The sequence below is a fragment of the Cyrtonyx montezumae genome, unplaced genomic scaffold (assembly GCF_038088225.1).
Source record: "Cyrtonyx montezumae isolate F1298 unplaced genomic scaffold, pur_monq_1.0 scaffold_8, whole genome shotgun sequence".
NCBI classification, from domain to species: domain Eukaryota; kingdom Metazoa; phylum Chordata; class Aves; order Galliformes; family Odontophoridae; genus Cyrtonyx; species Cyrtonyx montezumae.
In genome coordinates, this window is record NW_027072089.1 from 4,412,971 (window position 1) to 4,436,888 (window position 23,918).

Consider the following 23,918-nt stretch of genomic DNA (forward strand, 5'->3'; position numbering starts at 1 on the left):
GTAGATCTTGAAAATCTGTTGTGAATCAAATCAGTTTTTGTTGTGTTTTTTTTTTTTTTTAATTGGAAATATAAAAATAACTCCAAAATCTTGATGATATTCACAGGTTTATCTTTTTCCGCACCCTCTTAGTCATAGGCAAACTGACTTTCTAAGTCCTTTCTGGCTTACCAGAAAATAATGTATTTTGAAGTAGCTATATGCTGTGCCAGAGCACCTGGAAAGACTTCTAGCAGAGTTTTCACATGGAAAAATAGAGTATAAAATCCATCCAAGTGACTATGAATGCAATGAAGTCCACCCCATCCTTCTCGACTTCCAGCAGGAGCTGAAATCTTGTCACTAGAGACAGGTGGAAACAGAAGTGTCCACAATCTCAGCCAATTTTTCTTTGCACTGCCTTCTGAAAAAACCCTAAAGCAAACAAAGCTACTCATGAAATGCAAGCACCAATGTGGTGCAACTTGCAAGTGAGGCCAACAAGGAGATATAAGAGGAAACCTCATCTGTTATTTCTGTGTCTGTCAGGAATGGGGTGAATTATCTCTGTGTTACCAATGACCTTTCTTTTCCAAGGGAGAAAGTGGCAGCCAAGGGCTTCCTGGACTCAGAGGAGAAAAAGGAGAGTCTGTAAGTAAGAAGTATCAGACCAATTTTAAATAAGAGAAATAAAATATAAATAGTTGTTCTCTCCTATGCATTGAACTTTTGCTGCTGATATCGGTGTGCTATGAGTGTTTCTCTTGCTGGGCCTTTGTATCAGAGAGAAGCTGGTATTTCTGGTATTTTAGCATTCTAGCATTTCTAGCATGTCTGAAGGAAATGAATTGAATCATCCCTGACTTCAGCTGATAATTAACTTAGTATTAGCCTTTTGATCAGCATATGTGACTTGGAAGCACTTGGTTTTAGCACAGCTTCACATCCAGCAGGGTAAAGTAGGAGGCAATAGCAATCAGAAGATGCAAATCTCTCCCAATAGCATACATTCAGCTGACCAAGATCCAGCTTTCTCTAGCTTCAACTAATAAAAATGCCAGGCTGCAGTTCCAGGCAAAAATTCTTTCTCCCTAAGTAAAACTCATTCTAATATTGCTTGTTGGCATCTTTGGTTTTGGAAATGTTGTATTAGACTCCAACACAAATGTCGAATGAGATACTTTCCTGGTGCTGAAGTAGGAGAACTGGGAATGAGTTTTCTATCTTGATTTGTTGTTCAACTGTTATCAAGGAATTTTGCAAAAAATGACTTTCCCCATGTTATCTTTCCTGTGACTATGTGTGTGTGTGTGTGTGTGTGTATTTGTGTTATGTAGATATCAAAGAAAGGATGAAATACATATTTATTGCAGTTTGACATCCTTGCTAGCAAATGTCTTCTCTTTTTGTATTTCTAGGGCAGAGCCTATGGAAGAGGAGAAAAAGGAGAAAAGGTAATGTAGTATCTAAATGTTCACTGGATTAGTTAAATGAAAGATGCTAGCTGTTGCTTTATGTTATCTCAGAGAGTACTTTTGTAGTGCACAAGATGCAGTAATTGTGATACAATTGGATCTTTGCAGGGAAGTTTTATACTGAGTTAAGCTTCCCTGTAAAGAAAATCTTTCTAATGTTCATTGCTTTCTGCCTTCATATTCTTTGACTTTTATTTGTGCACTGGACATGTAAAGCTATTATATTGAAATCATAATCTTTGCATTATGTAAGCAGCTGTGAGTTTGTGGAAGATAATGCTGTAAAGCAACTGGCTGGAAGGATAGAAAGCAAATGGAATGTATAAGATTAAGTTGATTGAATTTTCAACAGGATTAAATTTGTGTCACGAGGATACTGCTGTAACTCTTCTTTTCCATTGGATTTTTTTCATTAATAACCTGTAGCATGAAAAAAGCTAGAGTATTTTCCTACTGTGAATATGAGCTGAGACAGAGAAATAAGACTTGGAGTTTTCAAATTAAAGAGATAGAGTAGAACCACTGAATATTTCTGGGTCACCTGCCTTGAAAAAGTGCATTCAGTTGTGATATACAGTAAGGAAAAAAATAAACAACAAAAAAAAAAACCACCAACCCACAACTGGACTAAACTACATTTAAAAGGATGTGGGTTTCCAGACAGTTCTAGCCACAGATTTCTCGCTTCTCTTTCTCTCCTTATCACCAACTTAGAATTTCATGTTGTGGAATGGGAAAACATTGACACGAAGGTCTAGGAGATAAATGGATGAAATAAGGAAGATGTCATGCTTCCTACTGAAAATGGGATTGAGTCTGTGGAGCTGTTTTCCACGAGTTCTGTGGTTAACCAATTGCTCGTGGAATTTATAATAATATTGGCTTGTGATTTGAAAGGAAGAATGCTGCAGTAGCAAGAACATGGCATTTATGACTATTGCATCTTCTCATTTGTTCTTTCTGTGATTGTGATTTATTGACTGTATATGGTGGCAATATGTCATGTGAAATTACAATCTAAATGAGGGTTGCTCATGGCAGGAAGTATTATTGAGCTGGGCTAGAGACATGGGGGTTGTAAAGCATGCATTTCAGCATCCATTTTCATGTAGTCCTCTCTCTGACAGCCAGTATTTAGCCTCTGAGACTCAGAACTCAGCCTTTGGAAACCAGCTTGTGCTTGGCAGGTGGTGAGAGTCAGCAGTCTGATGGGAAACATCATGTTTATGATACAAGTTGTGCTGCAGTTGAGGAGAGTTCTTGTTTTCTTATGTTCTGATCTCTGCAAAATGTAGTACATCACTTCATCTCTCTTATCCCCATGTCTGGAAAAACTGGTCTGAAAGTCTGGATGGGAGGAGGTAAAAATAAGAAGATCCAATAGACACTTGTACAGAACTATTCTGATTGGGATAGCCAAACAAAATGGTCTGCCCTGAATGACTGTGTGGGCACAGACCTATGAGTTAATGGGCAGTTTTTGTTTATTTGGTACTCCTGCCAGCTCAGGCAGTGTGTGCTCAGCTGTGGAGGATGTGCATTTGGTAGCCAATGTGTGTGTATCCAATGGCTTAGAGTCACTGCTGTTGTTGTTGGAGAGCACATATCTATCTGTTGTGACTCACTGGCTTGAATAAAAAGGGGAGCTGGGGATATGGGAACATGGTTTGTGGGCATGGTGGTGATGGGTTGATGGTGAGCTTAGAGGTCTTTTCCAATCTTAATGATTTTGTTATTCTTTGTGTGTATAATTGTTCTTAAATGTAGAAGATCATCTTCAAGGTCAGCCTTCAGGTGTGAAGTTAAGCCTCCAAGAGAAAGCAGTAGGATTTTATGCTTGGGGGAGGAGGGGATGAGGATGGGGAATCATCCGTGCAAAAGATTTCCATCCAGTGGATGTAGACAGTGACTTTCTTTGTATCAGAAGAAGCCTCCATGAGAGGGAGGTAGCAAAAACAGTGGGGAGATGGCATGCAAGTGTCTGCAATGCTAATTGCCATCAGTGCATCTGGAAAAAGGAGGAGGGCAGTGTAGGAAATGAGACCCTTTCCACCTGAAATGAAAGTTTTCATGTCACGCCTTTTCCTTTTTCCTGGGCCAGTGCTGGGAAAATGGATTAGATAATGGACTTCAAATGGTTTTCTTCTCTGCAATCACTGCAATTCAAGTGCTATGGGCTTCTTTGTAAGGACAAGGCTCCCATCCTAAGTGTTGATAGAGGAAGGCTCTCACCTTTGAGGAGACTGAGATGAGGAGATTGAAATCATCCCTTTAGAGTATTGTTCTCCAGCTGTGCCAATACCAAACACCTGCCAGATTGTGCTTTTGCTAAATATTATATGTGGGGCAGTTATAAGGAGTCTGAGGCAGGTGTTTGAGGGCAAATCCTGTGCTTTTCCAGGGCAACAGCAGAGATACTGGCCTTGTTTCTCCACACCATTTTCCCAGTTACATCACTGAATTCAAGACAGAATGATGCTTGTATTAGAACATATAACAGGCCAACAACATAATCAGTAGTAAACCATAAGATAACAGTAGCTGTGGTTAAAAACCTAATTCATGTTGACATGAGGCCTCGTGTGACTTTGAAAACCAAGAAATTTGCTGTGATGTTTCAAGTGGTAGCCTAGCATGCACTGAGAAGCCTAAATAACTCAGCTTGATAGAGGATAACCAAAGGTGTAAAAACAGACAATAACATGATAGATCTCCAGGTGATTATGTCATCTGCTCTTGGGTGGATTATCCCATACAGGTGTGATTCTGTTGCCCCTCCTTTGTATTGGATCTTAAATTTCTGCTGTTCACCATCATTTCTTCCAGCTCAGTTTAATCTCTATGGCATGACATGTAGACTGTTATATTTCTACTCTTTAATCCATGCTGTGTCTTAATTGACTTGTTTTGAACACACTCCTGTGACCAAACTGCTAATTTTTATATGATGAAATACCCAAATCAAGATCACTATGAAAGGCAATATATTGGATTTATTTCATAGGTGTTATTCAACTAGGAATTTGTTAGATCAGATAGCCTGGTCTTGCAGAGCTCATAAGAAGAACCTTCAGACCTCTCTTGTACAAAGAGAATAGGTGCAGGAGCAGAGTGAGGACAGAAGGAACAACTATACATCATTTTAAAGGATGATTCAAGCAAGACAGAGTTTCAGTGACTCTTGGTAAGAGTCAGGTAAATCATATTTGGCAACAGAGATTCTGTACAGTATGAGATCTGCATTCCTGTGGCACAGCCGTCCACAAGCTGTCCTGTCCTTTTAATAGCCCCATACCAAGTTTAACTTAGAGGCTTGCAACTTCTATCTTGTCTTCAAAGCATAGAGTTTGTCCAGCAGTGCTGAGCTCCCTTCTTACATCCTCAAAGCCAACTGTGCTGAGGAGGCTCCGCAGGTGAGAAAGTGCCTGGGGAGCTGTTAATTTTCTTGAGGAGATGGTGAAAGCAAGTCACTTGGAGTGGTATGGATACTTCACTAGGAAATATTTTTTTTCATTTCATCTTCTGTAGGAAATGCTAAGGGAAAACAAACTTACCATCATCTAGTTTAAAAACAAAACAAAACAAAGTTGTTCTTCATACAGTATGCATTGGAGCTATCCTTCAGAGCAGACTGCAAAGAATAAAATGTGTGTTTAAAAAAAAATGCTTACAAATTCTTTGAAGAAAGACGCCTGCCAAGATCTATTCAGTACAATGTCATTGTCTCTGCTTTAGGATGTCTGCAAGTCATTTTTAATTGTGATCTGCAGTAGAAGGATGGTAAGCTAGTGAAGCATCCAATGAGCCCATTGCTTCAGATAAGATATGGGTTATCTGTTCTTATAGTTTTGTATTCAACTCTTGATGAATATCCGTTACAGCATCATTGCCCAGGAGGGGTCAGATTTTTCCACAGTACGTTGAGGGCTTGGCCAACACTGTCTCAAGCTTTTGAGTAAGAGTCTCTGGCTTCTGGGGTGCAGAGAAGTAAGCTACTCTGTATCTTGTTCATTAATATATTTTCCCATGGGAAAAAGCAAAGAAGAAGGAAAAAGAAGGAACTGTAATGGAAGAGTTGAGTCAAGTGATTGCTTCTGTGATTTTCCCACAGGAAGCCCCTCTAGCACTTTGTAGAGGAGAAAAATGACCAGGAGAACCTACATTCACCTGTGAAGATTTGGATGAAGGTTTCATTATGGATTAGAGTGGCCCATGGGAGTTCTGTTGATGTTTCCAGGAGTATCTGAGCTTTCCCTTTGTGCTTTATCTATTTCCCTTCATGCTAGTAATCACACATTCAGCAATGAATATGAGAAACAACTTCAGAAGATTAAGTCTATATTCTTCTAACAATGTAGTTTTCATTTTTTTCTGTTCTTTTTTTTTATGGTAATGACTTGCCCTGATAAAAATGCATGGGGATTGTGATAGGATTTCTAATGAGTATTAAGCTTCTGAAGTATCTTGCTTATTAGAGATGCAGTGACTACAGGAGCAAGCATAGAAAAGCAGGCAAATAGTTAAGGCTCTGGACTATGCTACAAGAGACCTAGTCAGAAAGCTTGGCTCCAACAGGTTTGCTGACTGCAGGCAAAGTCTTTGTTTCTGTAAAATGAAGATGGAGAGCTACTTTCCCTCCAGAGTTTGAATATCTTTTCTGCTAGATCCTTCAGATAAAGGCTTTGCTTCCCCTTCCCTAATGTGTCTTCCAGACTGGATATATTCTCATTTTTAGAGATTCTGGAAAAGCTTTAGGAAAAGCTATGGCAATATACCCTGGTAGATGCAGTCTATCCATGTCTAGCCCTGTGCTTTGCCCCGAGGCAGTTGAATATAGGAAAGGCCTGACCTGAAATCTGTATTACTTCATAGAATCGTAGAATGGCCTGGGTTGAAAAGGGTCTCAAATATCATCTAGTTTCAAACTGTGGGCAGGGTTGCCAACCACTAGACCAGGCTGCCCAGAGCCACATCCAACCTTGCCTTGAATGCCTCCAGGGATAGAACATCCACAACCTCTCTGAGTAACCTGTTCCCATGCATCACCACCCTCTGAGCGAAAAACTTCCTCCTAATATCTAACCTAATTCTCCCTCCCTGTCTTACTTTAAGACCATTCCCCTTTGTCCTATCACTATAAACCTGAGTAAACAGTCGTTCCCCTGCCTGTTGATATCCTTCAAGTACTGGAAGGCCACAATGAGGTTGCCCCAGAGCCTTCCCTTCTCCAAGCCAAACAAACCTAGTTCCCTCAATATCTCTTCATAGGAGAGGTGCTCCAGCCCTCTGACCGTATTAGTGGTCCTCCTCTTGACCTGTTCCAAGAGCTCTCCATCTGGGGGCCCCAGGCAAGGATGCAATACTCCAGATGGGACCTCACAAGAGCTGAGTAGAGGAGGACAGTCACCTCCATCTCCCTGATGGACATCCCTTTTTTAATGCAGACGAGGATATATTTGGCCTGGGCTGCAAGTACACACTGCTGACTCATGTCCAGCTTCTTGTCTACCAAGATCACTGAGTCCTTCTCCGCAGGGCTGCCCAACAGGAATTCTTCCCCCAGTCTGTATAAATACCTGAGATTGCCCCTGCCCAAGTGCTTCACCTTGCACTTGGCCTTGTTGAGCTTCATTAGGTTCACATGGACCCACTTCTCCAGCCTGTCCAGGTCCCTCTGGATGGTTTCCCTTCCCTCCAGTGTATTGACTGCAGTGCTCAGCTTGGTGTCATCTGCAAACTTGCTGAGGGTACACTTGATTCCATCATCTATGTCATTGTCAAAGCTGTTGAAATTGATAAAGATGCTGAATCTTTATTGTAGCACTGTGCCATCAGCATGGCTTATCAAATCATGAATTGATGCTGGTGATTTCCAGAGCTCTCAGAGTCCCTTCACAGCCAGCTGGCCCTGGGGAAACTGAGATATATTTAGGAGGATTTGCATTTGATAACTATTTGAACAGCACAGCAGCCCAAACAAGGCCTAAAACCTTACAGGGACACCATCAGCCAGCCAGCCAGCCCTGGGGAAACTGAGATATATTTAGGAGGATTTGCATTTGATAACTATTTGAACAGCACAGCAGCCCAAACAAGGCCTAAAACTTTTCGGGGCACCATCCACACCTGAAGATTTCAGTGGTGAAATAATTCAGTTTTGAGTCCCTTCACTGTAGACTTTGAGGCAATGGAGCATGTCCAGTGAAGGGCAATGAAGCTGTTAAGGGTCTGGAGCAGTTTTATGGGGAGCAGCTGAGGGAACTGGGATTCTTTAGTCTGAAGAAGAGGAGGCTCAGGAGGGACCTTAGTGCTTTCTACAATTCCCTGAAAGAAGGCTGTATCTCTATTCCTTCCAAGAAGAACCAATGACCTCTCTAGGAGCTGATGCGAATCCTTTCACCACTGAAACCCTAGGGTTTGGAAGATGCTTCTGAGAAGTTATAGGCCTTGTTTGGGCTGTTGTTCTGTTTGGATAGTTAACAAGTCCAAAACCTCTGAAGTATAAATCAATTTCCCCAAGGCTGAGAAGGGACTTAGAGAGCTTTGAGAGGCACCAGTATCCAGGACAGTGAGGAGTGCTCTTTCAGCCAACACATCTTGAGAATAACAACATGGGAGAATAGCTCAAAGTTCAGAGATACTATTGAGTTAGAAATTGGAAAACAGAAGAAAACCCCAATCACCCAATAATTAGTATTCATTGGAGACAATGTCTGCCATGTCAGTATTTGGTTCTTAGGACACAAACCTTGTTAAAATAATGTGTGTGTATCTCAGATTGATTTGGTAAAGAAAAGTGGGAGTGCAATAGCTGCAGATGTTTTTTCTTTTTTTCTTTTCTTCTGCTAGGAACCATCTCTCTCAGAATCCATTTTTAGCTACTGATTTCATCCGGTTAAAGTCACTCAGCTCTTAACCTCCCAACTCAGTATTTACACGTCTGTATAATCTTACACATCTGGATAATATAACCTCATGCACTTCATAAAGCTTTAGTGCAGCTCGCTGGACTTTTTTTGTCTGTCATTCCTGTTCTGAACTTTTCCATTAATGAGTAAATTGTATTAATGTCAGTATCTGCCTTAGTGCTCTGAGTACATTCTGAATCCTCTTGTGCATGCAAGCAATTTCAGACTGCACCTTGAATATTTCTCAGTCCTCTTAACTGTAGTTAAAGTACATTCTGCACAGCTAAATAACTGTGGTTTTATGGAGTTCTTTTTCTTAACAATAATTAGAAGGTTTTGTGGTTTTCTGTGACCCAGAATAACAGCTGCAGATTGTAATAAACAACTCAAAGCCAGATCACGTAATAATTGTACATCATGACAGCTTAATTCTCAGCAGTGCAAGAATACTAGTAACTTGTTTTTCCTTACATAAACTTAGAAAACAGTTGTTATTTTTTTCAGTATTGGCTTCTGGCTTTCAGGCATATTGCTGGTATATAATGACATCTACTGGCAAGCAGACTTGGTGAAATCTCCAGTGCTTCTTATAGTTCTCAGCCAAGATCCACTCGCAGTGTAGAAAGGAAGAAAAATGAGAAAGATTTTACGTCTTTGTGCTGCTTCTGATAGAAGTGCTGAAAGGGAGAGGAAAAAAAAAAAAGAAAAAGAAAAGAAAAACAGTATATTCTCTTGATTCTGTCATTGGTTACTCTTGTTAAAATTAAAGATGATCCTGAGAGCAATATCACTTTTGATAGGTATGGATTAGCTGTCTGCTAGGTGCAAAAGGAAAAAGCTTTTCTAGAAGATTCAAATGGATCTCATAGCCTGTTGAATTACAGATAGCTGAAATGTTACACAGAACAGGTTGTTGTGACTTACCAAAAACGTGTGAAGCTTTCTCTGCCCCCTCTCATTTTCCCAACTACTCCTCCAGTCCATGATAGCCATGAAGCTTATCCTCCCTCTAAGACTCTCTGAGTTTACAGCAGAGGCAGTGTCACAAGCTCAGGTTGCCTGCTGGAACTGAGGATCCCAAGTTTCTCCCTCCCATGGTGTCTTCCACTTCCACTAATCAAAACCTGTCCCATTTTCCTTGGCCATGGCTGGGCACTGTGGCACTGACCATGCAGCTGGTACCACAGCAGAACTGTGTGTCAAGCTGTTTTATACTGTCTTTGATACAAACCGTCTGTAAATTTCCAATTTTGGATCTCCCACCCTTTGTCTTTTATAGTGTAATAAGAGTTTGGGATGGATTACTAGGAAATATTCTTCTTAAAAAGAGTAGTAATGCATTGGAACAGGTTACCCAGAGAAGTGGTGGAGTCAGTGTCCTGGTGGTTTTTAATGTATGTATAGATGTGGCACTGAGGAACATGGTTTAGTGGGAATGGTGGTGGTGGATTGACCAATGGTTTAGATGATCTTAGTGGGTTTTTACAACCTTAATGATTCTACGAAAACCCACAAGATCCCTTGTCTCTGGCTTCTATGTAAAAATAATGCCTTATGTCTCAAACCTTTCTGGCTAATGAATGTGCACAGAGCAGCAAATTCCATGAAACTTATTGTTTTCATGGTAATTATTTATGAAACAACGAGCATTAATGGTCATTATTTCAAGAGAATCTGATGCATTTTGTGCTATAAGTGGGTCTGAACACCCAGTGTTTGTTTCTGTACTTGGCTCCTCAGGAGATCTTGTCCTTATCTTTTCCCCTTTTTTTGTGATTGTTGCGTCTCAGTGTTTTCAGATGTAAACTGTGGAGAATTATCACAACCTTTGTTATGCACTGTGAGAGGAAAAAAACATAGGGAGAAGCATTGTTTCATACTGGTTGGACCAATCCAATTTATAATCTTGGGAGAGACTTGACTGACCAGGCTCATGCATTTTTCTTTTGTCAATTAGCTGAGGTTTTTAACTACAAGAAGGTTGAGGAATCCTGGAGGAGTACAGTGGTTGATTTTCTATTTTTTTTATTTCTGAAAAATAAGAATAGTCTCTTCACCATGCACACTGAAGTCAATGGAAGCAATCATTGACTATGTGATATGATGAAGAACTCACTCCAGCAAAGCACTGTATTAGATTATAAGTGGTCAATAATGGAACAGCAGAAGCAGTAAACATTTAAGAGCAGATTAACACTGAAGCTTGGAGTACTGCAATCCTACTCCTCTGCCCCAATATATCCAATACACTACAAAATGATACTGAAATATTCGATAGGTGTGTGGAGGTCTTGAGCATTTGAGGCTTCCCAGAAGAGCAAAAGGAATTGACATATTTTTCTAGCAAAACAAAATATTAGCCCATTTCATCCAAAGGCCTACAAATAATTTCTGTGTGCTATTTATAGATTTAAGAACATAAATTAATCTCATGATGTATATGAGTGGGTTATTTTTCTGCTTCTAGTAACACTTTTCCTCTGGCATTTGGCAGGTCATTTGTCTGGTCCTGAGCTCTGGCAGGAAGGAGCACCAGGTTTTACTTTGAGACAAGAAAGCTTTTGGAGCAGAGATGCTCTGAATTTCACATTTCTAAGTGTCCAGCTTATGTGCCTCAAACTAAGGAACCACTTGTCTCAAACATACAAAGCAGGAAAATTGAAAATTTAAATTTTAGTATCAGTTCTTCCACATCAGAAGAAATGAGAACTTCTTGCTCATGTCATATGTGTTGTTATTGTTTTTCCATGATGAAATATAGAAGTGTTCTTTTTGTTTGTTTGTTTGTTTTTAATGTTTGGGGCACGTTTTGCCACTGGAGAAAGACATGAGATTTTATTGTCTTGTTTGGTTACACAACATAAATCTGCAGCCCTTCACTGTCTTTCACAAGCAGAGGATCTTAGCTTTCACTGTGTTAAGATAGGATATGAATGGTCTGCCAATCAATCCTCATCTTGATACATGTTTTCTACAACACAAAGATATTTTTGCTATTTGTTTCACACTTAGATACTCCAGGGGCTATCAGTCTGTGCTGTATTTGCATCTTGATTAGCACAGAGACTTTAATTCTGCTTTTCCATGATGAACTTTTGCTGCTTGCAAGGAGTGGTACATAGGTAGAAGCTCAAGAGAGATGCAAGCATAGCCAGCTGAGTTGTTTCTTGCCTTTGCTTTGTTTTCCTTTCTGCATGGAAATTCACCTCACAGAAAATAATGATTTTGCTTCTTGTAATCCAGCCCCTTGAATCCCATTTTTATCTCTGTCTGTTCCACTCTGTAGTGGGGTTGTGTCACCAGTCAACTCCAGTTACCTTCTGGCTCCTGTTCAGTATGTTCAGTCAAAACTAGGTCTGCAAACAACTGTTTGTTTGTTTGTTTATTTGTTAACTTGCAAAGATTTTCTCAGTTGATTGAACAACTTGTATAGCTGTTAAACAGAAGAACTCCAAATAGAACTTTTAGTACATTTTTATCTCTTTGTTGCAGAGGTAGATGTGTACTTCAAGTAAATCCTCCACTTGGGGCAGCCTTGATACAGAAAAACTGATAGTTCAAGAGCTAACAAAGGTTCTGACCATGCTCCTCTTTCAGAAATCCCATATGTAATTAGTGAAGGAGTGTCGAAGTGAGGCGCAGGTAGTGTGAAGCTAATGGAAAGGATCTTGGGTGCACTGAAGTCTTTGGGGGTTCTCAGGTTATTATCAGCTCTACAGTGGCGTTCACTGGGGTATAGCTAGTTACCAAGTCACTAAGCTCTACTGAACCTTCTCACCTGCACCACCAAGTTTATTGGTGAAAATTCACTGACAGCACACCTGTTGTTTTAACTGTTGTGATCCAAAGGTGGAGTATCAGGTTTCTTTAGAGGAAGGTATCCATTGGGATCAGAGAATGACAGAATCACAGAATTGTAGGGGCTGGAAGGGACCTCTAGAGATCATCAAGTCCAATCCCTTACAAGGCAACTCCTTAAACTAGTTTGCACAGGCAGGTCTTGAACATCTCCAGAGAAGGAGACTCCACCACCTCTCTGTGCAGCCTGTGCCAGTGCTTCATCACCTGCACTGTGAAGAAGTTCCTACACATATTGTTGCAGAACTTCCTATGCATTAGTTTGTGACTATTTCCTCTCATCCTATCACCACACACTGCTGAGAAGACTCCAGCCTTGTCCCTTTGCCTCCTGCTCCTTAGATATTCGTAGATATGGATCAGATTCCCTCTGAGTCTCCCTTTTTCAATGCTGAACAGACCCAGGTCTCTCAGCCTTTCCTCATAAGGGAGATGTTCCAGGCCCTTTGTCATCTTTGTGGACCTCCACTGGACTCTCTTGAGGAGATCCCTGTCTATTCTGTAGAACTGGACACAGTACTCCAGGTGAGGCCTCACCAAGGCAGAGTAGAGGGGGAGGATCACCTCCCTCTCCCTGCTGGCCGCACTCCTTTTAATGCACCCCAGGATGCTATTGGCCTTCTAGGCCACCAAGGCACACTACTCATGGCCAGTCTGTCATACACCAGGACCCCTAGATCCCTCTCTGCAGAGCTACTCTCCAGCAGCTCATCCCCCAACCTGTGCCGGTGCATGTGGTCCCTGAAAAAGGTTGTACTTACCCTAGAATAAAAGGCTTCAGTGACAGAAATCGTGTGATGAAGGCTCAGAAGACCCTTTGATGGTCTCATAGTAGGGACCATGATGTTCATGATAAGGTTAAAAGGTTCAGATAATAAAGTAAATTAAATCCTAATAAAGAATGTTTTGGGAACAATTGACATATCTGCAATAAAAAAATAAATCTTTGCAATATATATATATAAAAAGTTCATAGCTATCATTTAAACAGCTCACTGAGTAATGGATTTCCTGATAGATTAGGCACACCTGCAGCTTCCATAGTTTTCTGTGTATAATGTCCACATGGCCTTTCCATTTATTAAATCAGAGTATACTACAGTGAACAAGAAGGATAATTTTCTTCTTTTGTTAGAATGAACTAGTCTCCCAGATAAGATGAATGTCTTCTTTTAGAAGCAGAAGATAATGCCTGTTTTGGTATCAAATTTTCCAAGATATTAATAGGGTTTTAGCATCATTAAACTAATAGAATCCTGCGTCTGTGCCTTAGAAAATGGCAGTCATTTGTGCTGCCTGTCTGGTCAGCAGCTTTTGAAAATCTAGCTGAGTGACATATATATACTGCAGTTCTGCATCTCATTTGGTCTGCAGATCCCTCCTGACCTTCACTGGTTTAAAATGCCTAAGAAACAAAAAATCTCCACCAAACTCAGAATTGACAATATTTCTGAAGAAAATCTTAGAGAAGGCTCACGCTGTCTTTTGGAAGTACTCTCAAGAATTTGGACCTGAAGATCATACTAAGCTTGCAACATCGTTCTGCACTTTTCTCATCCAGTAGTGAAAACTGTTTAGTGTTGTGCAATGGATCAGCACTGGACAAGTCTTCTGGTTTAACTTTTGTCATCATCGTGTTGCTAAGTTAAATGCAGGTCAAAGAACAAAGAGAGAGAAAGAATAAAGTTGTCATTAGAGCATTGACCTAGAACACAGGAAATCTGCAGTGAGTTTCTGTCTTTGTCCCAAACTCTGTGACGTTTCATTTAGTTGAGCCTCTGACTTATCACCTTCATAGAGTGAAAACAGTAATACAGTTGCTGTAAATTCTCATTTCACAGGTATACAGTGAGTTTAATTAACAAATAAGAGGGGAGTATTAATGGTGAAATGGTAGTGCTGCACAGTTCAGTACTGATTTTGTTTCTATCTCATCTTTCCCTTCTTGTTCTGTTTTTATTCAGCTTTTGTCTCCTGCCTATTTTATAGATTCCCTGGTTTGTGGAGCTGTCAATATGCTGGGTGTCTGATTCATGGAGTTCTGCTTGGCAAAGTTTTGAAGGTCACCCAATGATACCTCTATTGATGTTTTGTGACAGGATTAGAAATTTTTATTACGTTCTGGGATTACAAAAGTGATACTTTTGTGGTAGGTGTAGACCAATTTGGAAGGGAATAAAGAAGGTGTATAGAATTGACCTCGGTATGGTATATCTTCTGTATGCTGCTTTGTAAGGTGAAGGAAATGTCCAGTGATTTACTTGAATTTGACAGGAAATAAGAATCTAACGATGTGTTTTGGGTCTGATTTTTTTTTCCATTATTTTTCATTTAGTTTCCCCTCATTTCTATTAACTTAGGCCACAACCCAGAGTTTGAAATAAAATATGTGATTATAGTCCACAGCTGTTCTCAAGTTGGAAGAAATATTTGTAAACTTGGCAGCTGCTTAAGTAGCTGCAAGTGGAGGAAAGGAAAGCAGTTAAACTTGAGCAGATTGCTTAAAAAGCATCACTGGTGAGTTATTCCATCCTGTGCTTTTGATGTCTTTCTAGAATCAGGTAGTAAAGAATTGTTCTATCTCCTTATCTTGAAAAGTTAAGTATCTGCAGACCACCTCCTCCTGCATTTTAGGTCCTTTTTCACAGAAAACATTCTGTGAGGCTGGATATGGCAAAATCTATGTTTTAGTTGTTCCTGCTCTGAGGAAACATATCATCTAGTAATTAGGCTATCTACTTTGTAATTTTATAATTATTTCCATTCAACCATCTGAGGATCTACATGGGGTGTGGGTATACCCTGATCATAGACCATATGCATAGCGTTCAGCAATTATATGGGGTAGCAAAGCTCAATATTCCGTTGTACTCAGCTCTGGTGAGGCCTTTGCTCAAGTACATTCAGTTTGGGGCCTTTCACTACAAGAAAAACACTGAGGTCCTGGAACATGTCCAGAGAAGGGCAACAAAGCTGGTGAGGGGTGTGGAGCTCAAGTCTTATGAGGAATGATTGAAGGAATTGGGATTGTTCAGTCTGGAGGAGACTCATGGGAGACCTCATTGCTCTCTACAGCTTTCTGAAAGGAGGTTGTAGTGAAGTAGGAGTCAACCTCTTCTCTCACGGAACAGCGATAGGATGAGAGATAATAGCTTTACGTTTCACCAGAGGAGGTTCAGGTTGGATATTAGGAAAAATTTCTTCCCTGAAAGTGTGGTGAGGCACTGAAAGAGGCTACTTCCCAGGGAGATGGTGGAGCTGTGGTCCCTAGAGGTGTTCTAGAAAAGCTAAATGTGGCACTGAGGGATGTCTTTTAGTGGATATGGTAGTTATTGGTTGAAGGTTGGACTAGACAAGCTTTATGGTCTCTTCCAACCTTAATGAATCTATAATCGTATGAAAATAACCCAAGAGAGGTAAACATTTGGATAATACAAAACAAATTAAGCTATGTATGCATATGGGAAGTGTGTAATTGAAGTTTTTAAAAAAACACCAATAATTTCTAAAAAAAAGACCTTAAGACCTTTGTGACCATGGAGGGACACCCTAACCTACAGCTGACATGATTTGGTGAATTCATATGGCAGTGGTATATTAGGAAGACATCCTCACTCAAATCCAGAAATGAGATAACTGCTATTGCAAACAAGCTGATAAAGAAACCTGTAAATGCATGTTTATACTTCCATAGGTAACTTCTAGATTTTCAATAGCTGTAGTTGATGTGTGTATCCTTACTCATAGTCACTTTAATGCTCTGCAGCTGCTGAGTGTTGCCTGGGTTCTGAATTCCCGCGTGATGTGACATTTCCTTTTGCCCATTGGATCTGGAAATACCTTTTAGTATTTAGTAAAATACCTTTTACCTTTTAGTTTTAGTATGGCTCAGCAAATATTCGCAAGTTGCTCACAAAATGTCTATCAATTCCTTCATGAAAGAGTTTTAAGTTACTTATCTAGCGCTGTGGTATTATCTACAGTGTGTGGTATGCAATATTTTTTGAAATTCCTAAGCCAAACTGCTGTATTTTTTAGTACACCTACTCACAGATACAATTACATGCACACTTAAGTTTTTTTTTTTCCATGAAACTATTGATGAAAGGAACAATACGTTGCTCCAACTAAATCATAAAGGTACTTCAACAAAACCAGGTGTTGGCTAAGCCTAAGAGAAATTGCCTTAGATGTTCCACCTTATTCCTTCTCTTAGTAGTAGTCTCTCCTTTCCAATTCCTTGGAGGCCCTGGTCCTTGTGATTTCCAGTCTAGTGCAGATGTTTCAGAAGTGGACAATCAATTGAAGTTCAGATATCCATAAAGTGGAGGGATAGCAGTAGAAATACATGGGATAAACAATTACATCTAGTTTACATGTCACCACCAGAATCTCATTGTGCTGAAGCTGGGAGCACAGCCAGCTAGTGAATACACACTATTATTTTTATCCTTTTCAGTGTGCACAGCTACATTTGGCCTTGGTGCAAGAAATGCAATGAGCTTTTCTTCCTTGGGACTTAATGCCAGCTGCTTAAGCTGACCCATTTCTCACTGTGTGATGCCTAGATCCTTCAGCCCAGTGCACTTGCATCCGTGTTTGCTTGGCAGCTATTTTACTAGCCTGTGCCCTTTGCCTGTGCTATTTCTTTGCTGTATTTACACGTTGCTCACGATTTTGAACTGAGCTTTCAAGTGTAGTGACTGTCATTTAATATTTATTCATACAGTGTCCAACAGAGTGACAAAGGAAACAAATGAGGCATTGCTGTAATGCAAGTGAATAATCACAGAGTGAATTTTGAAAAGCATGAAGTGGCATTTGTAGAAATACAAAGCTACCTGTAAGCTACATAACCTCTCTATGCTCATAGTCCGTGCCAGTGTATACCATCAGTAATTGCAGTACCTACCAGCCCTCTCCTACTCAGCAGTATCTGCTTCCATGATTCTGATAGCACTCCAGAGCTATATTACATGAGAGTTCCTCTGGTCACTTTGGATCAGGTGGCAGTTTGCCAGATATAGGCTCTTTTGAGAAGTATTTTGCCAACTGTGAGCTAATGAACAGATTTATTCTCTTGTTAACTTCTGTGGTAAGGTTTGATTAAAGGCTGCTGGCCGTGCAGCACAGAGGATGAAACTAAACATACGTGGCTGGATTTTCAGTGAGAAAAGGACAGCATGCTCAGGAGCCTGAAAGAGACAAAAGTACTCAGGAAAATCTCTGCCTTCCTTTTGTGCCTAATTGCTAGAGTTGTAACCTCCTCAGCATGAACTCCTCTTGAACAAAATAATTTCAGACCCTTGTGATTTCTTCTTGTCCAGTTCTGTCGTTTTCTAATTGCAACTTTATTGGGCCTTAGTTAGTGGCTCCCAGGAGAGATGCACTGGCTCTTCTCCTAACCGAATTGACCTCACTGGAGTAGAGATCAGAGGACACTGACACCTTTTGGGTACACCGTCACTTCCTAAGTTCTTGGTGGTATGGTGAGCATGATGGTTGGGACCTTACCTAATTAAAAAAATTCTGTTGGACAATTGGAAAGAAAAAGTGATTGTTCTGTGAGGCAGTTTATGAGGTTGGCTAGTTAAAAAATAAAAATAGATGAAGTAGCTTAGTGAAGTTAATTGCCCTGGCAACAGAACTCTGTTACAGTTAGCTACATCCTCAGTGGGGGGTTTCAGCAGCTGGCTGCAAGCTAAGGGTGCAAGCTGTTGGTAGTTTTCCATCCCTTCTGTCACAGTTTCTTTGGCACTATAGGAGAACAGAGCAATGTTGAGGCTTTTCCACTGAAGTAGTAGGAGTCCTTTCCAGTCTCTTGGGTGGTGAGGTTCAGTCGTAGTTCCCCGGCAGATGTTAAATTTGTTTTGTCAGTCTAGATTGTTTCTGAACAATTTTCTAGTAAGGCTAGTGGATAGCTGAAGATTGGCACTGCAAAGCAGTTAAACATTTCAGCTTTATTTCTAGTGAAGGGTTCGTTCTGTAATGGGATTCCTGATGTGTGCTGTGCAGTGCTTCAGTTTATGCAGTAGGGCATCCCCTGTGGCTGTGGCAATGGATACAGGTGGAGGAAATGTCTTTATTAATAGAGTTCCTCGGAGTGCTAGGTGTTGCTGGATCACATATTCCTTGAGCGGGATGCAACCTTGAAGGCCCTCTCCATCTCTTGCTGACCCTCCATCTGACCAGTGGGCTGACCAGCTGCCTCTGTGTGCATGCTCACCAAGTGGGAGAGAGTCTGCAGTTCTACACTGCAAATGCCCTTGCAGAGCCTTGGCTGTGAAGGCCACTGGATTCCTCTTGGCTGCACATCTCTGCAGGCAGCTTCTTGGGATATGTGGAAAATCAAAAGGGAAAGATCATACAATTTCAGCTAATAATAAATAAAAATCTTTCTCCTCTGCTGAGATGAAATTAACTTAGGATGTAATTGTGTTTGGGAAGAGGAGAAGCCTTGTTTTTAGAGGTCTTCAGTGCTAAATTGTGAACAACTTAGTGTGAATTCACTGTTGCTTTGAGTGGGAGAAGAAATCTTATGAGGTTCTGTCCAACGTGTACTGAGAATACAACTTACTGGCTGCTATCAGGGTTATTTTATTCAGCTACACAAGTGAGCTGCTACTTCACAGAACAAAAAAATAAGACAAGAGAAGAAGTAATTAACCCTATTCCTTTAATTTGCAAAGAAAAGACAAAAATCGTTCTACCTGTGCAGCACACTTTGCCATGGAACAGCAGTTCCTTCAAGTTATATTGACCTCCTAGAACAAGTGATTTCCTTAAAAACCACATTTGCTCTTTTATGAGTTTTCTATTTCATTAAGGACCTATTCAAATACAGCAGATTTGATTTTTACCGCCAATTGCAGTGCATATTCTAGGCCGAGTGCTTCACAAAGGTTCACAGTTAGTGAGAAATGTAATTATAAGAGTATTTAATGGCTTTAATTTGCATATATAGTACAGATAACTTCCAGATACTGTCTTTTATTAACCTCTAACTGCCAAATATACCTATAAATAAATAAGGTCAGATTTTATCATTCTGTCTGACATTGACTGGAAGCTTGCCTTAGGAATACATCCATCTAAGACTGCTGAACTACTCATGCAGGAAAATAACCATCACAAATAAGATTGAGAATGGCAGCATTTGGCCTGTGCTTTTCTGTATGTGTAGGTAGTACATATGTGTTTAAAGGCAACATAGAAAATGACAGTTTCTGCATATATTCATGTGCTTGGTTATAATGTTCCTTTGATGGCATATTTCCTGTTATTGCTCAGGTACAGAAGTAGACAGGGAGAAGCTCTCAGTGGGTTAGCTTTTTATGGTGCCTAGTCATTTGCCATCAGTGCTAGCTGCTTTAATGTCCCATGCGCAGATATCTACCATTTCAGATAGTGGAAATGCTGGTAGACATCTGTTGAAGGACACATATCAGTGTCTCTTGTAAAACTCAGAGATGTTGGATCCTAGATGCCATCAGTTGGAGCATGAATATGCAAGAAAGATACAGGCAGGCTGCTGGATCACGACTAAGCAACCCACAACTGCAGGCATAATCCTGCTCCGTCCCCTGAGCACTGAGCCGTTGATGACATTAGCTGTTGAGTATGAGAAGTAGCTATTGTTAAAGAACTAAATGGAGCAACTTCCACAGCATACATTTCAGCCTACATTTAGCAGGTAAAAGTAGAAAGAATAAGGTATATGTAGCAGTACGTTGGCCATGGAAAATTTCAAGTTCCAGTACTTTGAAATGTGGCAATAGCAGAGTTTATCAGTGAAATGTTTTTATGGTTGAAATAGTTTTATTTAATAAGGACATGCCTCTAATTTTGTCCTTGGAAAAAAGACTCCTCTTGACTATATTTATAAAAAGAAAAAAGGGGGTGGACTCTAGGATGAAAACCTGGAATTGAAATTATTCAAATATGGCCAACTTGAAGGTGCATTCAATCATTCAAATATGGCCAACTTGAACAGCATCAGTATGTCAAGAAAAGGTTGGCAACAACTCCCAAAAGATAACTGTGCTGTGTAAATACACATGTGTATGTCATTTTGTACAAGGTAACTTTTGTGTTGGTGTTTTAGGGTGAAGAGGGATCCCCTGGATTTCCTGGACTAAAAGGTGATAAAGGAGAAAAAGTAAGTTTAAGATTTTATTAATTACACTGTATAATGTTTAGAACATTATCGATTTACTGAGGAAAGCTTGTGAAAATAGCTTCTCTTGGAAGTCTTTTTCTTTTACCTCTGTGTTTTCTTGTTTTTGTATTAGCAAAGTTCTATGAAGAGAAGAATATGTTGCTGTGCTGTTTGTCCGCAAAATATCCTTTCACATCTAAACCTGATGAGTAACCATGCTCAACCACATCTAAAAAATTTGTGGAGGCTGCAAGGGCAGGAACTTTGTCTAAAGTCTGTAAAACACTGAAACAGTAATAGAAGTAGGCTCAGAGCTAAATGCCTTCTCATACTGAAATACCAGAGGTTTTTCAATATGAGACATGGAAGTCAAAAGATTGTGTCCTTTCTTGCCCTGCACACAAATAACCTTTGGACTGAGATGGCCTCGTGCTGCTCACTATGGCAGCCTCTTATAAAAAAAAGCCTCCAACTTGGCTTTCCCCTGTGTTTGCTGCAGTTATCTGCACTGCTGCCAGCCTCAGCGTATTTAGTCCCATTCAGCCTGGTTAGCAGGCAGATTTAAAAAGCAATACCTGTTTCTTCTAGTATTTTTTTCCTCCAGCTTTGCATGTTACCAGCTCCGAGAATCACTTCCCCATAGGTAAAATAATTCCTAAGGACTCTTGAGCTTTTCAAGGCTTCTCTGTTTGCTTTTAGGCTCATTACATCCATGCATTACAGCTGTGCCTAGAGGCTTCTGAGCTTTGAGGTGGAGACTGTACAAGCACAGAGTCAACAATAAATAAGTAATGAAAAGAAGTAATACTTAGTTGCAAAAAACAACAGATTTTTTGTGACAGTGGAACAGTGGACAGGCTGAGGGGTGATGATATTAAAATGATTCAATACTTATGTATCTCATCAGTTGCACAGCCTAGTCTTTATATTAATTTATTCTTAAGTGAGATAAGTGGCCAAGAGTGCCTAGTTCCTCATTAACAGCTCATCAATTGGTCATAGTGAGTTAATGTTAGCAGCAGTTCCTCCAGAGACTGTAAATAATAAATGTTTGCATTGAAATGATTCTCCTCATTCCTTATTCTTGTCTTGTAGTACTGCTCATGTCCTTGCACTTGCAACTGTTGTTAAGGTCATGCTGATGACAGCTCTGTTGTTGTTACAGGGGTCCCTTGGCTCACCTGGTCCCCCGGGGAGGGATGGAGCAAAAGGAGACGCCGTAAGCCTTTTTGTTCCTCCTTTCAGTGTAATCCTTGCCTTTCTGTGAAAGGCAGGAAGTGGAAATCAATCTGTATTGAGTGGAACATGTCTCGGGGATTTGTATGGCAATTTTAGGAGCAGCAGAAACAAACGGCGGGAGGTTAATAGCCTCAGCAGTCACTAGTAGTGACAGAGAGCATCATGTGGATTAGCCATCCTGAGAGAGCCCAGGGTCAACTCTGTTACTGTTCATTAAGCTGGTCGAGGGGGTTGGCACCCTTTTTACCTTAACTATCACTGGGGAAGGACCTTTGTCATCTTATTTGCTGTCCTCTCGTGGCAGCCATTTGGAGGTGCTTGGATGAACTTGGTGAAATAACTCATTGGAAGGGAAGGAATGCACAAAAGTAGTGATACATACCAGAAAAGCCCTTGTTTTTCTGTCATTTATATCCTGTTTCTGCTTTGTGCAATACTGGACACTTGTCTCACTTGGGCAGGTGTGTGATAATTTTCCTGTACTGCTTCCCAAATTGGTGTAAACTTATCACTTCCTGCCTGACACTATCTGTGGTCAGACAGCAACATATGAGGATTTGCAAAATTTCTTATAGAACGTGTTCACTGCATCAATCAAATGTACTATATTATCTCCAGAGACTCTTCAATTGTAGATTGTAGTTGGTGTAAGCTGTTGACTACTTACAGAACTCATTTCTTGCTATTTAAGAGGTTGGGTTTGAAAAATGCATGAATAGCTACTTCAATTTTCAGTTTGTTTCTTCAAAGTTTTTTTTTTTCTTTTTTTGCAAAGAAAGCATAATGTAGACTTTCAGATCTCTGTATAATGGTACTCAAGACTGTGGATAGAGTTTCCATTCTTAAAGCTGTTTATAATGACTGTTTTGAGTCATCCTACCTTCAGAAGATAAAAGATCAATATTTACCACTGATACAGGTGTTATTTACAGGGTGAACCAGGACAACCAGGAGCATTTGGACTGCCTGGGCCAGTAGGTCCAAAGGTAGGCTTGCTATTTCTTTTTTACATGGGTAAGTATATCTTTTACACTGACTTTTTATATTTGTGGATTGTTTCGGTAATTCTTTTTCTTTGTGACTCCTTTATTTCCATTGGTGAATGCAGAAGCTCAAAATGCTCATTTCTATCAAGATATCTGATAGCATACCAGAAATTAGGTAAAAAAATATAAAGAAAATATAATTCATTTGATCAACAGTATGGTTGGAGAAGGTGAAGAGAAACACAGTTGTGTTTTGGGGCACAAACCTTACTTTATGTTTTCAATAAGCATTCTCAGCTTTGGCAAAGATTCAAGTGAGAATTATTATCTCTACTGTGCTACTGGAAAAATAAAATCATGGTGGATCCTAGCTTGGATAGTCATATTTCTATCTATTATGGGAGTTTCACTTTGCACCAGTAGGCAGTGGCAAAATGACACAGAACTTGAGCCATCCATCATATCACTGCATCAAGCAGTGTGCTTCTGAATGTGTATTCAGTGGGGCTTGGCTAATCATCAGAAAAGTGCCTAAGCTTTGAAGCCCTTCACATGAGCAATGATTTGTTTTCTTTCCAAAATCTCAACTCTCTTTGCCCTGTTTCCTGGTTAGTGAGAGAATAACTAACCAACAGCTACTTTCATCTGTCTTCATAAAACATAAAGAAGATGGCTCATTACATTGGTGAGTGTTTTTCTCAGGGATGTTATGCACAGCAAGCCCAGTTCAGCCTATGAAAGGTGAGGCAAGGATAATGGATTGATTGCTCAGACTTCCTTGATCCAGTTCTGCACCCATACATGCGAAGGTGTTAAGAGTGTCAGATCTTTCTGGAACAGCTATCTGGTTAACTAAACCTCCTGTTAATTTCACTTATGGCTTTGTCTTTGAGTAGGAATTAAATGCCTGAATAGCATCCTAGATGTCATCCTGATGGTCATCTGGCTCTGTCTGAGAGGACTCCATGAATCATTTTATTCGTGAAGATCCTTCTGGGTTTCTCAAATATAGACTCTTACTCTAAAATGTTACATTTTCATAGAGGGAAATGTTCATCATTTCCTCAAGTCTCATCAGGAGGGTATCCAAAGTAATGGTGTATTTGTGGATTAGTGGAAATACTTGGCAGCCATCCCATGGTTCTCTGCAGGAGCTTTATTGCCTTCAGCAACAAGAAGGGGTTGATTGTAGAAGTAGCATGGCAGTATGTTCAGCAGGGGATAAATGACAGCTACAGCTGTAAAGCAAGGCTGGGCTGAGCTGAGTGGAGGTACACTGGATATTGTTTTGCCCTTAAGTGGAATTAGGAAATAG

At 40.2% G+C, this 23,918-nt stretch overlaps 1 protein-coding gene across 1 annotated transcript in view; it reads left to right on the forward strand.

The window, feature by feature from the left end:
* Positions 1-23,918, forward strand: part of COL22A1 (collagen type XXII alpha 1 chain) — a 198,059-nt gene that overhangs the window by 70,194 nt on the left and 103,947 nt on the right. The window contains exons 11-15 of the mRNA XM_065752765.1: positions 577-630; positions 1,398-1,433; positions 20,325-20,378; positions 21,544-21,597; positions 22,550-22,603. Of these exons, the coding sequence (XP_065608837.1) occupies positions 577-630; positions 1,398-1,433; positions 20,325-20,378; positions 21,544-21,597; positions 22,550-22,603 (252 nt within the window). The remainder of the gene's footprint in view (positions 1-576; positions 631-1,397; positions 1,434-20,324; positions 20,379-21,543; positions 21,598-22,549; positions 22,604-23,918) is intronic.